The 17,885-nt window shown below is 35.7% G+C and overlaps 1 protein-coding gene across 1 annotated transcript in view; it reads left to right on the plus strand.

The window, feature by feature from the left end:
• The window catches only part of LOC131033478 (protein SABRE), a 278,075-nt gene that overhangs the window by 53,449 nt on the left and 206,741 nt on the right, over positions 1–17,885 (plus strand). Inside the window, exons 3-4 of the mRNA XM_057964713.2 lie at positions 6,359–6,619; positions 14,818–15,083. Coding sequence (XP_057820696.1) covers positions 6,359–6,619; positions 14,818–15,083 — 527 coding nt within the window. The remainder of the gene's footprint in view (positions 1–6,358; positions 6,620–14,817; positions 15,084–17,885) is intronic.

Here is a 17,885-nt window from a genome sequence, read left to right on the forward strand (position 1 = left end):
TGTTTGTGTTCGCGTGTTTCTGCAGTTCGAGGGTTTCAGTTCAAAGTTTTTTTTTGACACTGGTTTGTGTTCTGTTGTTTTATGTGACTGAGTTGTTCGTGCGTGCTCTAGTTTGAGGGATTCCTTCTACACATGCAACAGTCTTCCACGAAGACGCGATTTTCGCGTTTTCTTTGCTCTCGACATAAGACTTTATGGCTCTGTCCATGAACGTGGGGTTGTTTCTGTGTTTTTCATTAGCACACATCCTGCGACGTCTTGTAATAACCCACCTGACCTAGGGTTTTTTTGGCCTCATGCGATCCATCCTTGTGCTTTTGTTTGCTCGTTTTTCTATTTGCGTATCTTCTTTGCGAATATCGAGCTGTGTTTTTTCTGCAGTTTTGTGGTTTTCACTGCAGTATTTAATGCAAATCGTGGCATTTTGGGGTCGAGTTTTATGGGTTTTATAATTTTTTTTCCTTAAAAAATTTGGATGGGTTTTATAATTTGTGTCCTTAAAAAATTATATGATTTTTTTCTGAAAAAAATCATTGGATGGGTTTTATAATTTTTCCTTTAAAATAATATTTTTTTGGGTTTTACCTTTTTCCTAAAAAATGAAGTTTTGTATGCTGATCCGTGTCTCGGATTTTGTGATAGCTACTCGTTGATATTTTAGTGTCTAGGTTTTGATCGATTTTTCACCTCAAAAATTGTGTTTGGTTTTGCTCGATTTTCTCCTAAAAAATCGTGGTTTCTTGCAGCTGTTGTGGATCGCACCTAGAGTTGCTAGGGCAATTATCTACACAAGTGTTTTTTTTCAGAAGCTGTTCTCGGTATCTTTGGCTACAAGGAGGGACAAATTGTTTTCAGTTAATGAGTGTTTCATTAAGAAACATCCTCTTTGTAAATCTATTTAAGGAGCCTTCGTCTCCTTTGTTTAATACATCGATTTACCATAACACAACCAAGTTGGCCTCCTTTAAATTTATTTATTTTTAAATCTTTTTTAAGAAAAACTTGGGCACAAGATAGGGTTGGCCCAAAGCTGATTTAATTAAACTTCCAATTTGGGTGCCCAAATCAAAAAGGAGTTGGCCTTAATAACAGAAAATAATTTTATACTTAATTTAGAACTCCTAAAAGGGTGAATCTCCATGCAAGGTCGGCCCACGGAATGAATAAAAAGTTATGTATTCAATTGAATTTTGAATTAATACTTCCTATTTGAGCACCAAAACAGATATGATTCTTGCAAAATAAATTTACCTATAATTGGCACCAAACTCCATCAATTCTCTCATGGCATTGCCCTTGTTTGACCTTTGACATCAATGACAATAATTTTCCAACATGGTTTGATTGTGATAGCTATTACTCATATGTTTCCTTTACTGAGATTTAAGAAGTCCTTGGTCAGTAATTTGCATAGGCTATGCTTCAACCAATCAAGTGCTGATGAGTGACATCAAATAGGCCTGTAATAAATCAGTGGTCAATGAGTTATCTTCATGGAAACTTAAACAAATCAGTTGTCCATAAGCGATATCAATTTAGTGTCCAATTGGTTAGTGTCCCGTGAGTGACCTCAACCAATCTTAATAAAAATAGGGCATCCAATTGTTTCTTCCGATCCTCACATAAATCAATGGTTGATGAGTAATCACAACTGTGTCTTTAAGCAACCAATGGTCCATGAGTTACTCTGCGAGCTACCTCAACTGATCCTATAAATCAATGGCCGATGAGTCATCACAACTATGCTTTGATGAAGCAATCAATGATCCATCAGATACTTCATTTGAGCCGTGATGCAGTTAATTTTCATGAGTTATCTCAACTTAACCTTAAGTGAAATAGAAGGTCTTCCAATGTTTATGTATGGTATCTTCTCATTTGGGACATTTTGTCATTTAACCATAGGCCAAAAACAATATTGTTGTAATAAAAAATAGAAATGCCTACAAAATACTTGTACAATAATAAAAACAATTAATGCCCAATATACTTTTTGTTCTGGTCAAACAGCTGGCTGTCTATGAAGAGCACACGATTATACTAAGAAGGGGAGAGGGTGAATCAGTATAATACTATTTTCTACTTTTTTCAAATTTAATACCATAAGCATATCAAGTGCACAATATTAATAACATATGATGCAACAATTATTCAGCACAAGTAGAACACATGATTTACGTGGAAATCCTTATGGGAGAAGACCACAGCATGATATTGCTTATATAAAATCTTATTACAACTTTGTAGGCACTGACCCACAGGAGACTCCGATCTGCTGAATTCATAGGCACGGATCTATTGGAGTCACCAACCCCAACACCTGAGCACCAACTTAGTAAGAGACACCAATCCCTCCTATAGGAAGCACAAACTTCCAAATCAAAGTTCCACTTTCTATGTTGCTTCTTCAACAGATGGTGAACATATTTTTCTTCTCACAATTTTGATTGTATTTCCTTCACAACTCTGTAGCATATTCCATTTCTTTCACAAATTTGCTCTTAAATATTCTTTAAAAACTGCGCATAAACCTCTTTGAATCTCTCTTTTAAATCTGCACATAAACCCCTTTGAATCTCTATGCACTTTTCTTCACAAATCTGCCAGAAATCCTTTATTATAGTATATTGAATGCACTCATAAATTTGCCCTGAAACACTCAGCAATCTGCATGTATTTCTTTACAAAGATCTGCACATATTCTTTATAAATATCTGCTCAAATCTTTGTCATAAATCTGCTTATGAATTCTTCATATTCTGCTTCACAAGTTCTGTCATAAATCTCTCTTCTATATCTGCACAATCTTCTCCTCTATCTCTGCATAGATTTTATATGTCCATTATCTTTTCTTCTATATCTGCATTAACATCCTCCTCTATATCTGCATAATCTTCTCCTCTATCTCTGCATAGATTTTATATCTGCAAGATCATTTCTTCTATATCTGTATTAACATTCTCCTCTATATCTGTATAATCTTCCTTCTATATGTGCATGGGGCTTTCTTCTATATCTGCATGGATCTTTCTTCTATATCTGCCTCTTAAGCCTTCATATGCAGAGCTGAGAGTGTCTTCTTAAACCTTTATATGCAGAGTTGAGTGTGTCTTCTTGATATACAATTTATTCCCCTCACACTTTTTATTCCATCTCACATCGCAAATGATATATTATACTCCATAGAATAACGGGTAATGACACAGATCATTGTTGCCCTCCCAACCATAGACGACATACAGCTATCGTCTCCCCCGAGCACTACTTTTCTGGATAATGCAGATTAACTGCATATTCAATCTGCCTATAATGCAGATTAACTGCATATTCAATCTGCCTATGTATTGACCTGCTTGTCTTCTACACTCTACCCCCAATGAGGAGGAAGTTAACTTATATATATACCCGTTACGGTGACTCTTCATGAAGACTCGACCTCTTTCAAAGTGAGGTGACTTTTGGATTGAGTCGGCATAAATATAGAGTCGGCTTCAATAGTTATAGATGATTTCGAACTTAGGAGATAACTCCCGCCACTACTAATATCAACACTCCCTCTTAGCTAGGGAGGTATTTTTCCAAATGTCCATGTCATGGAGTCTCTCAACATGACACCCACAATGGCTACACCCATCTGTGGAAAAGAGTTTATCACAGAGTCTCTCAACGTGATAACGTCATGGAGTCTCTCAACATGACGTCCACCATGGCTACTCCCATATGTGGAAAGAAACACAAGTACAAAGAGTTCATCATGGAGTCTCTCAACGTGATGTCGTCATGGAGTCTCTCAACATGACGTCTCATCTCAATCTCAGAGATGAACAAGGGCTCACACCTCATATCTCTCTGTTTCAGAGAAATATACACTACAAGGGCTTTCACCTCATATTTCTCCGTCTCAGAGAAATACACATTAACAAGGGCTTTCACCTTAAGTTTCTCTGTCTTAGAGAAAAAATGCATTAACAAGGGCTTTCACCTCAAATTTCTCCGTTTCAGAGAAAAAATGCATTAACATGGGCTTTCACCTCAAATTTCTCCGTCTCAGAGAAAAAATGCATTAACAAGGGCTTTCACCTCAAATTTATCCGTCTCAGAGAAAAAATGCATTAACAAGGGCTTTCACCTCAAATTTATCCGTCTCAGAGAAAAAATGCATTAACAAGGGCTTTCACCTCAAATTTATCCGTCTCAAAGAAAAAATGCATTAACAAGGGCTTTCACCTCAAATTTCTCCGTCTCAGAGAAAAAAGCATTAACAAGGGCTTTCACCTCAAATTTGTCCGTCTCAGAGAAAAAATGCATTAACAAGGGCTTTCACTTCAAATATCTCCCCCTCAGAGAAAAATGCATTAACAAAGGCTTTCACCTCAAATTTCTTCATCTCAGAGAAAAAATGCAATAACAAGGGCTTTCACCTCAAATTTCTCCCCCTCAGAGAAAAATGCATTAACAAGGGCTTTCACCTCAAATTTCTCCGTCTTAGAGAAAAAAATGCATTAACAAGTGATAATGTGACTCCCTCTAAAGCTCCAAGTACTTGCATCAACTTGCTGACCTCCTCGTCCAAGGTTGCCTCTGTTCTTTTGTCAGACTCCGTTTGAATGTTATTTACTCCTCTTCGAAGAAACTAATCGTAATGATAATTTGTATGGGTTCTTCCTCTTCGAGAGATGTCTCCAGCCACAAACTCAGTCCCATGGCTGCAAGCCTGTTAATAGTGATAGCCACATTCATTGGTGAATTCATCTAGATGAAAAAGAAACTCCTCCAAGATCCTACGCACAGGAGTGTCACACATGTATGAGGCTCACTGTTGGCCAGGCACTTCAATTCTACCCCTATCAAAGTGAAAATGACTCTTACATTCACCTCGCACCGGAATGAAGCCCCCTCGATACAGGCCAAGGCCCGAGTCAAAGGCAATGCAAAAGAACAATTTAAAGGAAATCTAATGTTCAAGAGGCAAAAGTGAACACACCATAATACCATAATACACCAGTCCAGGATATTGCGGCCCGATCCACACACTTCTTACGTGACTGGGTAAAAAAAACACAAGCCAAGAAATTGTTAGATCTGACTCGGGCCAGTGAATGATGGAGCCTCTAATTTCATCGCTTCAGAGGATTCTAACAATATTCAGATAGGTAATGCCAAAATCACTATGATCGAGTGCCCTTCTCAACACATATTTGCAGCTTTGCTTTTATTTCATGGTTGTCACAATTTCTCTGAACAAAAAAAGACTGTTAGCGATGGTAATCTGCCACGAAGGAGAAAGAGATGTAATCTGTTGTAATGAAGGGAACGCCTTATGCAAACTGGCAATGAGAACTTCTAGCAACAACTATCTTTGTCTCTCCTCGTTTATCTCAGACTTTAATGATGGAGTCTAAGAAGTCAGAAGCTGCCAACAAATCTGCCGCTGCAATCTGTAACACTAATAGGCACAAAATATTCTTCAACCCCTATCATCATGCCTGCTCTGATACCATGTTGAAGGGTGTGCTCATTTAACCACAGGGAATGACACATATCATTGTTGCCCTCCCAACCATAGACGATATATTGCTATTGTCTCCCCCAAGCACTACTTTTCTGGATAATGCAGATTAACTATATATTCGATCTGCCTATGTAGCGACCTGCTTGTCTTCTACACTCTACCCCCAATGAGGAGGAAACTAACATATATATATATACCCGTTACGGTGACTCTTCATGAAGACTCGGCCTCTTTCAAAGTGAGGTGAGTTTTGGACTGAGTCAGCATAAATATTGAGTTGGCTTCAATAGTTATAGATGATTTTGAACTTAGGAGATAACTCCCGCCGCTACTAACATCAACAGCATGGGGCTCTCTTCTATATCTGCATGGATCTTTCTTCTCACATCGCAAATGATATATTATACTCCATAGAATATATTATGTTATTCCATCTGACATCGCAAATGATATATTATGTTCTTGCAACTTGCTGGCCAATGAAGAAAAAAGTAGATTGACTTATTGATACATTAATGGGGTTCGTATACTCATGTTAATTGTCTAGTGAAAGTTTTGGTTGAAACTTTTAGCAGTTACCATTATCTTCTTGCCATGTGGAAGATTTTAAAAACTTGGCTTCCCCAAGGAATTGAAATATATTAGAGTATGAGGACTATTTGTTGGTTAACTGGTCTTCTTTTTGTAGTGTTGTACAAATCTATAAAGAACAAGTCTTGGGAATTAAACTCACTTTTTCATCCCGTTTATCTATTTCATGCTTCTTATTAGAAAGAAAACATACAACTTTTGAATGCTGTGTAGGTTATAATGTAAAGAGGCTCATTGATGAATATTTTATTGCAGGGTGCAGTTGAATCAATTGCCATTGGAGAGATTAAACTGAGCTTTCGCAAGTCACTTGTCAAGTTGGGACAAAGCATGATTTCAAGGGACCCGAAACTACAACTTCTTTTGTCTGATCTAGAAGTGGTTATTAGACATCCACAAGAGAGAAAGCATACATCTGGCACACAGCGGACTCGGTCTGCAAGTCGTGGGAAATGGATGCTCGTCACGAATATTATTAAATATCTTTCAGTGAATATAACAGAACTAATTGTGAAGGTAATTTGATCATCCATTATCCGCTAACTTTGATAGCCATGTTCTTTTCATGTATATTGTATGTGGCTTTAACTTTTAGTTACTTGTTTAACAAATCAGTTAAACATTTATCCTAGGTGCTGCTTTTTTGCAATGTAACATAACAAAAATATTGTCTTAAAATTTTAGAATATTTTCAATGCTTTTAAAGAAGTTAAAAAATTTCGTTAGTGCAATAATTTTTTTTACATACTTTTGTTTTTAACTATATTATTGCACTACAACCCTGGGATATGAAAAGATTTCAAATATTTCAATTGCACATCTTTAAGGACTTCTAATTATTAATAACTTTTATATTCTTCAAACAAATGCACTGTATTTCGTTAGGGCTCTTTCCTTTTCAGTTTTGGCATATGTTTATGCAGACGGCAGATATTTGAGTGTTCTCGCAGGTTTTGAATTTTTAGCAGGCCTCTTTTTGGCAATGTGTTTCACAGTGGAGCACTTCAGAATCTGCTTAACCTTAAAATACTCCAATTCCAGATCTGATGAATTTGAACTGTTTTTTGAATAAAATCTGACTTCAAAAAAAAATCAAATCTGAATTTTGAGTCAAATCTCTGGCAGTAGATTAGCAGAGGAAAGGGAAGGTGGCTTCAGCAAATTCTCCAACATTATTGACATCATATTGGCAGTGCTTGATTTTTTTTTATGGCTGAGTATATTAGACCTGAAGTTTGTTGACCCTTTGATTTTTCTCCCACATGCTGCACTAGTCCTATGTGGCTTCTTCAACAGCAGTGTGTTTGTCTTCAAATTTGGATACTCATGAACATCTTTGACAGGTCATATCTCTCTTCACATTGGGATGCTCTTGTTGGTTACATTCTAACCAACCTCAACCACCCAGTAACCAATCACATGGATAGTCAAATATAAACACTCATATTAAACAATAACACTTTTTATATTTTTTGTATATTATAGAGGAGCATTATTATGATTTTATTCTGAGAAAGTTATGTCTTGTGATCTTGGTTTTGTGAAAAACTTGGTTGAACTCATATTGCTCTAAACTAGGTATTGATCTTGGTCTAGGACCCTTGTGTTCCAGAAAATAGCAATTAAAAATTTATAAAATGGAAATTGCAACTAGTGCTAAAAAGTGAATTCTAAGTCATGTTAGTGTTTCAAACTGGAACTATATGTGAGGTAGAATTTCTTCTATAAATTATGAGGGGAAGCTCCCTAAGACTAAATTACCCTAGGCACTAAGCTATTGACAAAATATATGGTTATTCACACTATTCAACGATTCTCTTGTGGGGTTTTGCATAAAAGAAATAACTAACTGTCTGCCTGCTTTTCTGTCTCAGATACAATCACAAGACTGGAAACAAATCTTGTCGGACAAGCAAGATTTTAGGGATTTCAAATAAAGGCAACTAATCTAATTGCACAAATGACCATGCCTTCCTACTGGATAAAATGAAGACCAACAATCTGATGCATACAAGATCTGAAAAAGAATGATTACTTCAACACAGGATGACACATAATTGCATGAATTAAACATTTAAATTGTATGCAAAGCTACAACCTAAATGAACAAACAACAATATAAAGGTTGATGTTGTCATTCAACTTCAGTTTAATCAGTGAGTTAATAAACATAATTATGCAAACACAATAATAGGTGGAACAATATTTCAGTAGCATAAGTGCAGTGTCAACTAGCATTAAGAATTTCTTTGCTAAAAACATTTATTTATAGGTCAAGTGGCCCAATTTTTAGGGTTTAGCATGATCATTATTTTTATCCCCAAAAATATAAAATCAATAATTTAGAGTACACATGCTTAAAGCTTCTGAAAAGTAGGAAATAAAGTACTTTAAAGTGAGAACTAATCTAAAGAAATAAAAAATAAAATCAAACTAAAGGCAACTTAAAATTAGGCCTTAATCTCTGGTCCAAAAAAAGAACCTCTAGAAATTACAACTGCTATAAATAGCCACAGCCAAAAATGGATGCACTAACCTCCCATGAGACTTACCAAATGATATTAGTTACTTGAGTCTGAACTCTTCTGTAGAAACAAGACAATTTTGTGTTTTGGGCCCTAGATCCTTGTTGTCAATGATTAAAACATTCACGAGACAAATCATCTTTTGAAGAGAAAAGACTGGAATGCAATGATAAAATCTTCCCTATCCTGAACCCTTGTCAGATATTGATGACAGCAACATTGCTGCCACATCATGGCTGAACACTTGCCAAAATATTTAGAACACACTTTACTGAAGATGTAAATACTCATGACCTGCCCCTGAAACCCTTGGTATTAAAGACTTCAAATTTCCACCGTCCATTATGAATTTATGATATTAGCAAGCTTCTGGTAGAAAATTGTATGCAAGTTTTTTGTATCAACTGAAAATGCTCATGACCTGCCCCTGAAACCCCTGGTATCAAAGACTTGATATTTCCACAATCCATTATGATGAATTAATAAGCTTCTGGTAGGAAAAATTGTTCTAGATTTTGGTATCTGGATCATCGTTCATGATTGTTCATCTCCTAGATCATGGACTGTGATATGAAATGTTGATACAAAAATTTCTATACAGTTTTCTATTGGAAGCTTGTTTTATCATGCTAGGCATTGACCATGGATGGCACTAAACATGAAACCCTTGAGTTTTCTACTGGAAGCTTGCCAATTCACCGTAGGTATTGACCATAGATCAACATCATACATGAAACTCTTGCAGGAACTTTGATGGGAGAAGCTGAAAGATGTTGCGACTCCAGTTTAGATGAAACGATTCAAAGGAAACCTGCTGTTTGTGAAACTGCTGTTGTAGGTGGTTGCAGATGCCTTCAGAAGAAGTCTTATACATATCTGGCACACCTTTCCCTCTCTTTGACACATTACATGTGTTTCTCTCTCCAGGCACCTATTTCTGCTATCTTTGCCACTTTGACTCTTAAAGACTGCTCTAGGCATTCTTCATCATTGCTGTAGCCACTCGATTTATATTTTTTAACACTCAGTGGTCTCTTTATGATAGTACTGTCAGTAAACTGCTGTCCATGATTATAGGTGTGCTTTTCTATCACGCCACTGAAAAACATGCAAGCACCTGATCTTGCTACTATTGCTACTTAAAGATTGGTCATAATGCATATAGGTGTTCCCTTTCATCTGTGGTCACTTAAAAAAAAAAAACCTAAGACACTTCAGTTGTGCCACACAGTCACATATGTCACTCAAAGGATGACTTAGGTGCTTATTCCTTCAACCCTGTCACTTAAAACGCTGATACATATGCACCAGGTGCCTATTTCCTCATGTTTGTCACTTGAAACCATTAGCATCATCTCCTAGGTGCCTGCTTTAAGTGCACCTGCTGCTTACAAGACAATCAACCAACCTCCAGGCATGCCCTGTATGCATCTTTGTCACTAGGACAGTTTGGCCCTTGTTTTGGGTACCTTTGCCACTTAATACAGATTGAAGCATTTGTGTCACTTCAATGACTCACAAGTTCTTGCTTTATTCACCCTTGTCACCAAAACTTCTTAATCATCCTATTAGGTGCGTCTCATGCCCACTTCTGCCAGTTAAGGTTGATGAAACATGTCTTACGCATGCTTTTCACTAGTGCTGTCATTTAAATGTTTGCTATCAGTTGTATAGGCTCCTATTTGTGCCATTTTGAAACTTATTTTTGATGCTGATTCAGGTCTGACTGTGACACCTCAAATCTTTACATACTGACTTTAGGGATCTCCATTAATTTTTGTGTCATTAAACCCAGCTTTGTTCTCTTAAAAGTGTGCTCCTCTTGTACTTACCTCAGATGAACAGTACTTCATCGCTTTTCATGCACTTGGACAGATTTCTGACTTGGATGACAACATCTATCATATCAGAACTTCCTAGGATTGACATACAGTTAGACTGAAAATAAGACTCAAATAATGACATTTAGCTTATACATGCAACATTAGGTAGATGTGTTAAAACTTGAACCAGAATATAGAAAAACTGAGAACAGAAAATAAAGAATGAACATGAATACACAAGCCCTTATCCTGGGAAAGCCCTCCACCTGAGGGTGAAAAACCCAGCCCACTCAAAATGAACTTTATTATATCTCAGAAAAGAATACAACTGATGATAGTCTCAGATTACTATTAATCACAATAATATGAGTTTGATTCTCTACAAATCAATCATAAGAATGAACTCAGATGATACATCTCGCATACAATCTGAAAAACCTTCATATAACTGAAAACTCTGGATGCAGAAGGAACACATCATATCTCTGATCTGTCAACACAATCACATGATTTTTATGAAGGAGAGAAGCCGATATTGAAACTGCCGAAGAAGAAGAACACGAGACAAGGAAGAATAATCAATATATTATATAACATATCGGAATTTCCAGTGAAGAGTCACACAAAGGGAGAGGGAAAGGCATGGACAGTTACACCTTCACCGGCACCCTCATCACCTTCACCGACAGCTGTAGCAACATGAAGAGTCACCGACAGCAAACAAGGCAAGAAAAGAACGGAAGCTAAAGAGCCGATACTAGACGACCCCGTTTTGAAAACTCCATGATTTTTTGGGGGTTGTGTCCCCAAGGAACAAGGGTTTAGATTGAAAAGAAAACGATTAAATTCATATATTGCCTTGTTTTTAGTGGTTTGCTTGTAATTGCTAGTTAGTCTAACTTTTTTTAATTGTACTAGAGTTATTCTTATATGGGGTTCTATTTTCCATTTTGTACGACTTTAAAAAAGATCACATAATTTGATAAAAAATATTAGTTCTCTCAAATTTCTTTAACAATTCACTGTACAAATCTATTTACAATTATTTTGATTATGGAAGTTCAATATTTCTAGCTTTAGGGAAATTCTTTTAAGTCGAGGAGCTAAAATTAAATAATATAAAAAGAGTTATCGTGCAAAACCACATTTTAATATGATTTTAAAGTCTTTGCTTGCAAGTTTTTTTTTAACCTGTAAATTTATAGAACTGTTTTTAATCTTCACATGATAGGCTGAAAAATGGCCAAAATGGTGCTTAGTTAATCTCAAATAGTCAAATATGGTGTGGATCAGCTTTCTTTCCTTATGGCAGAGCTATTTAATGAAATTGTTTGCCCTCATTTTTGACCCTCTTGCTGACAGCGCACGTTCCCTGCCATTTTTAATTAGTGAATTATTTTACCCAAATAACTGAATGACTATCAAGATTAATTATATGTCATCCACGATCTATGCTATTGATAAGTGATGGGAAGCTTTTTGAGCTCTTGAAGAGTGATAATTTCAGTGTGAGAACATTCATGTTTTGAGAACAGTTGTTCTATTGTTGAGGAGGCTTGTCAATGGTCTTCCACTATCTTTTGATTTTTTTTTTATGACTTTACAGAGGCCTTTGACTTAGTTACTTATTACTTTTTTGAGATGTTGCATGGAGATGATATTCTTGATTCTTTCATTTTTTCTATAGTGAGACTCTATTAGATAGATGTTTCTTTGCCAATTTCGGACTTGCATGTGCTGTACAACTTTTTTGTCAACAATGGAGTCACGATTCACTCTCTTGATGGCCAACAAACACAACTTGATGCTCTTGCTCTCTTTTGTGAGCTATGCTTGGTTGTGATTAATATTAGTAGTACTAAAGTCTTAGTCTTGAATTCCTCTACAAAAGAGTGCATGTGGCGATGGTGAAAAATTATATGTATTTAGATTCATGATTTATTGTATCATTATGTAGCTTAGGGCTTGCCTCATTGTAGTGTCTTTGCAAGTGGTATTCCTCATTTTGGGAATACATTTTTTGGGTATCCCCTTAAGCTACTACTGTTCATCACAACTATTAAATCTATATTTTCTAACAGGTAAGAGGTTTGTGGCCCTAGTTTGGGGTCCATTGAGTGAGTCATATTGAGAAGGTTTCCATTTTCATGCTCCAACAAATGATTTGTTGCAATGAAATGGATCTCTAGTCTATTGTTCAAGTCTTGTTTGTTTCCTAATCCCTTCACCTCTAGGGTATTTTGAAGTCAAGTGTATTCAAAGGATTAGATACATGGGTGTTTTAGTCTCTCTCTCTCTCTCTCTCTCTCTCTCTTATATATATATATATATATAGCCCCATTGTCTTACTAAGCATCAATACAATTGGTATGCTAAGAACGATTTGCTTCAATCCATCAACATTACTATTGTTTGGATCCTTCTTGTTAGATACTTTCCTTGGACTTATCTCAATGCCTTCTTGCCTAGGAGGAGGTAATGGACAAACTTATTAGAAAGGCCACACTCTAACAATATTTCCATTTTCTTGTTCCAGGTGGTGTAGACACATGATTAATATTATTCTTAGGTGGCCTGTTTGGGCGAGAGTGTTATCTATTTAGAGATTTAGGTCTTTCTGAGTGTTATCTATTTAGAGATTTAGGTGTTTCTGTATTCTATCTTTTGCTATCCTAATTAGAGATTTTTAGTCCTCTCCCTTTGAGAGGCTGCCACTCCTAGGCATACCTCCTTACAGGGCCTCCGTAGGGCTATAAGGTTTATTAGCTCCTTTTGTTCCATTGTCATTGAAGGTGCAGGTATTGAGTGCCTTTTGGAGGCTTCCAATTTGCATATAGAAGGAGATAGAGCAATGGGAAAACACTCGTCTTGGTCTACCTCCAGCTTGCTTTATCTCATAATTGTCATATATCTACTTTATTTCTGTGTTGTAGGAGCCAACATGGTGTTGTAAGGGTTATAGGGGGAGGCATTGGGTACAAGTTTCCATTTTTGCCTCACTTTTTTTGACATAGGGTATTAGGAGAGGTTTTGGGGGAGTACCTTTGCTTCCTAATAGGATTGTCCCAACATTCTCCATAGCCATGACTATTCTTTGATGGACATCATTATGTCTTGCACTTTGAATTTTATAGTTGTCAACATGAAGTCAATGGTTCTTTTGGCTTGACATCAACTGCAAACATATGGCAATGCTGTTTTTCAGTTGTGGTCACATGTTTTGATTTTCCTAATTGGATGGTTATGGACAATGCATTTGGAAATCTTATCTTTGCAATGGATTTGGTTGATAATTATTGAATATCTGTACTCGTGTGTTGGCAATTTAATCACTTCTAGTTACCTTTTTCTTGCTTTCTTTCTTTGTTTTAGCCCTTGTGCTAGGTTACTTTCTAGCCTAGGCTTGTCTAACTGTAGTTCTTGATCATGACGGACATTATTACCACTAAAAACATTTGGGGATAAATTTCACATATTTTGCTAACTGAACCATGGAAAGAGTGACTTTTGTACTAATAAAAAACCATGTTTAACTTTATATCATTCTGGACAAGTAATAGTGTGCATTAAGATGCTCTTTCTTACCATGGTTGTGTTGGTCTTTGGTTTTGACCTACTATTGTTGCTGAAGATGCTTTCAGGTCATATTGACCTAGTTTGGTCATTCATGGACAATAATTTCTCTCTCTCACAGCCTGTGGGTTTTCTGCATGTATCATGTTTTATTACTTTTTATTTTTAATGTCATGCTAGATACTGATGAAAAGGTGATTTAAATACGGCTTCTAGTGGAAAATGTCAAATCATTTCCTTTCCTTAAGATCTTATTAGCATGGTAAATTTTGGAACTGAATTTTAAATAAATGAGTGTATCTCTGAGCATGAATGTTTTCTTGAATGATTGAATTATTACCAGCAAAAACTTCTGGGGATCAATTTCATATATTTGAGCTTCCATTTTGTTTGTCCTCAATGATGAAAAGAACCAATACCGTATTAATAAAAAAGTTAAAAACTCGTATATATTATTCTGAACATGTACTTTGTGAATTGAAGTGACCTTTCTTCCCTTGGTTGTGTTGGTCTTTGGTTTTGTCCTGCTTTTGTTACTGAATATACTTTCAAGTCCTGTTGACTTATTTTGCTCACTCATGCACATTAATACAATTTCCTTCTTTCTTTCTCACTACCTTTGGGTTTTCTGCTTATTTCATATGTGCTGTATATTCACATGCCTTGTCATCTTGTTTTAAACGTATACATCCTCTGTTCTTGCAGTTTGACAGTTCTGGTATTATCTTCTTAAATAAACAATTCCTAATGAAATATGATTTTAGATTTAACCACTCATATTCATGGTGGACAGATGCCAAAAGCAACCTGTGAAGTAAAGGAGTTGAAACTGGATATTTTTAAAGATGGAGCTTCATCATCTTCATTAGGAGTTAAATTGCAGCTTTTACCATGCAATATTTTTTTAGGGAAGCAGCACACATATGAACATGATAGCACTTTTAGTTTGAAAGAAAGCATTCTTTCTGTTGGGCGAACACTTTCATCAAATGTAGACAAGGATTATGCTCCATTTTACCTTGAGGAACTTTTGGTCATTTGTCAATTTGGATATGCCAGGTAATATTATTATTATATGTTAAACATGTTTTAATAATTTTATGAAGTTGATCTAATCAATGCAGGTATCATTAATGACAATATTTTTCTAGGATAATTTTTTTTTTATGTCTTCCTCAATTTGGCAAGGACTATGGATTCCATATACAAATAAATTTACACCTTGTTTTATGAATTCACCTATTTAAAAATAATTTAAAATTAATTTTGAAGAAAATGCACACCTTACATTGGAATGTAGAACAATAGTCAATAACATCTTATCAAATTTTACATTAATTTACTAAACAATGTGCATACTGTGAGGTTAAGACTTTGGTACCTCAAAAATGATCCTAAATGTTAGACTATTACATTTCTGTTTGTATTTTAGTTCTCCTGAGACTCAAACATCTTTTCTAAGACAATGAAGTACGAGGCATAGTTGGTCTCTACACCTATCAAAAATATGATGTGTGGTGGCTGTAGATAAACCTAGGAACATCTCTACGCACCAAGAACCACGTTTTTGATCCAATTCTAGTCTATTTTCTCAATTCTCTTGAAATCATTTTTAATGTCATGCACACAAGGAGTCTATACATGTTTGTATGTTGCTTCTACCAACTCTCCATCTTCTTTGCACACATATGCTACATCTGTCATAACTTGCATCACATTTTGAAGGCCAACCTCCTAAATACCATTTCTTAGGATATGAAACTAAAACTTTGCATCAATCACCCATTCATGAGAACATTGCATCTACTTATGACCCATGTAGCCTTCATTTTCTCCATATGGATGCTAATCTTGGAATAGTTCTCATCTAAGATAGTGGTCCTCAATTTTGTTTTCATTAGTGGCACAAATGAAGGCCTTGCCCTTCTTATCTTAGCTACAACCTTCTTATAATAAGGAGTTTGAGAATGAAATGTCATAGGGAAAAAACATTTTGCCAATGGCATCATTTGCTTCGTCTCTCTCATTGACACTAAATGTCTCTGCCACTTGCTTGGGGAACTTTTTATCGAAAGGACCCTTGGCAAATTTTTCTAGCAATCTGGAAAGGCAATTGAGAATTTCCATAGCGTAGTGCCTTCTGATGCGCTACATTTCTTTGTTTGTATTTCGGTAGAAAATTGTTTTAAAGTAGCCTTTTTATCGAAAGGACCCTTGGCAAAATTTTTCTAACAATGTGGAAAGGCTATTGAAATTAACACTCCCATAGAATTAGTTGCCCCACTCCTGCCATCTTTATTCGGTTTCTCGGATTCAACTACAATGTTTGGATTCCCAAATCACTCATCATCACTTGTCCTTTAAGAACTTGAAGTGGCACTGCAGAACAGAAAATTTGCAGTTTAAATTAGTGCATATATATAATGCAATGGTAGAAGACTCAAGATTTTTCTCTTTGTTTTTTTACACTTTAGGTCACACAAAGCGTATAATTTTAGAATAAACAGAAATTGGAATGATTGTTCTTCAACCTTTGTCAAACAAGGATTTCATTTTAGTTTTTACTTTAGGTTTCACAAAGTGTAGAAGTAGAGGATACACAAAATCTGAAATCTCAATTTTGACTATCAGTAATAAGTATTAAAATTTAACATTTGAACCTAAAAATAATTAAACTACAAGAGGAATTCAGATTTTCATTTTACGTCTGTTTTTCTTACTTCATATTGCATGAGGTGTAGGAGTAGATGTCACACAAAAGCCAAATGAAAATAAGAAATTCAGCCATGTCATTATGCAGATTTACGGGTAAATGTTTAAAAACAAGTTATAAATAAATTTATAATCCTAAAATATTAAATAATTGAAACAACCCTAAAAATTACTGTTATAAAATCCTATATAGTAAAAAGAGTTGTTAACCAACCCAAAAAATAACATTTAATAATTTCTAAACACTACAAATGATTTCTCTTTCATATATTGAAAATTTCTATAGAACGTTTGACAGAGTTGCCCCAAGGACTAGGGACTTTTAGCAATAACCTTCAACCTTTGACATTATAGGTAGCCACTCTACACTTGATCTTTTGATGATTTCTTCTTTAATCGTAGATAAGTACACATATTGAAACTTGCAGAGTTATATGCAAACATATAACTTCTCAAATCAAACACTTGCAAACACCGACATATTAAGTACTTCTTACTGTTTTTGTTGTTTTTCATAGGTATCGCATGTGCTGCATATAGCTTCACGATCATCTTTATGTCCACCACTGTATATGTTACCCGCCCTATCTAATGTTCTCCAATAACCCTGGTCAAGGGATATAAATACCAGTCAATGTCACATGAAATGACATGACTCTCAATTGGAACAAACACGACTATAGACAAAAGGTTGTGATAGACTAACAACCCAATATAAGTATAACTAATCGTATGGGAATAAAGAATACTAACAACCAGTTAGTATATAAAGTGATTGTATGTTATAAGACAATGATTAAGGTAAGAGTAAATAAAGTGCGATACCAACACACAGTTCAGAGAAAAATAAAGAAATCACATATATACACAGCAACGATATCTTGTGCTGCTACAATAACATCAACACTCCCTCTTAGCTAGGGAGATATCTTTCCAAATATCCATGTCATGGAGTCTCTCAACATGACATCCACAATGGCTACTCCCATTTGTGGAAAAGAGTTCATCATGGAGTTGCTCAACGTGATGTCCACCATGGCTACTCCCATGTGTGGAAGGGAACGAGTGCACACGTGCCCATCACGAAGTCACTCAACGTGATGTTGTCATGAGTCACTCCACATGAGGTCCACCATGGCTACTCCTAGA

The sequence above is a fragment of the Cryptomeria japonica genome, chromosome 9 (genome assembly GCF_030272615.1).
Source record: "Cryptomeria japonica chromosome 9, Sugi_1.0, whole genome shotgun sequence".
Lineage (NCBI taxonomy): Eukaryota > Viridiplantae > Streptophyta > Pinopsida > Cupressales > Cupressaceae > Cryptomeria > Cryptomeria japonica.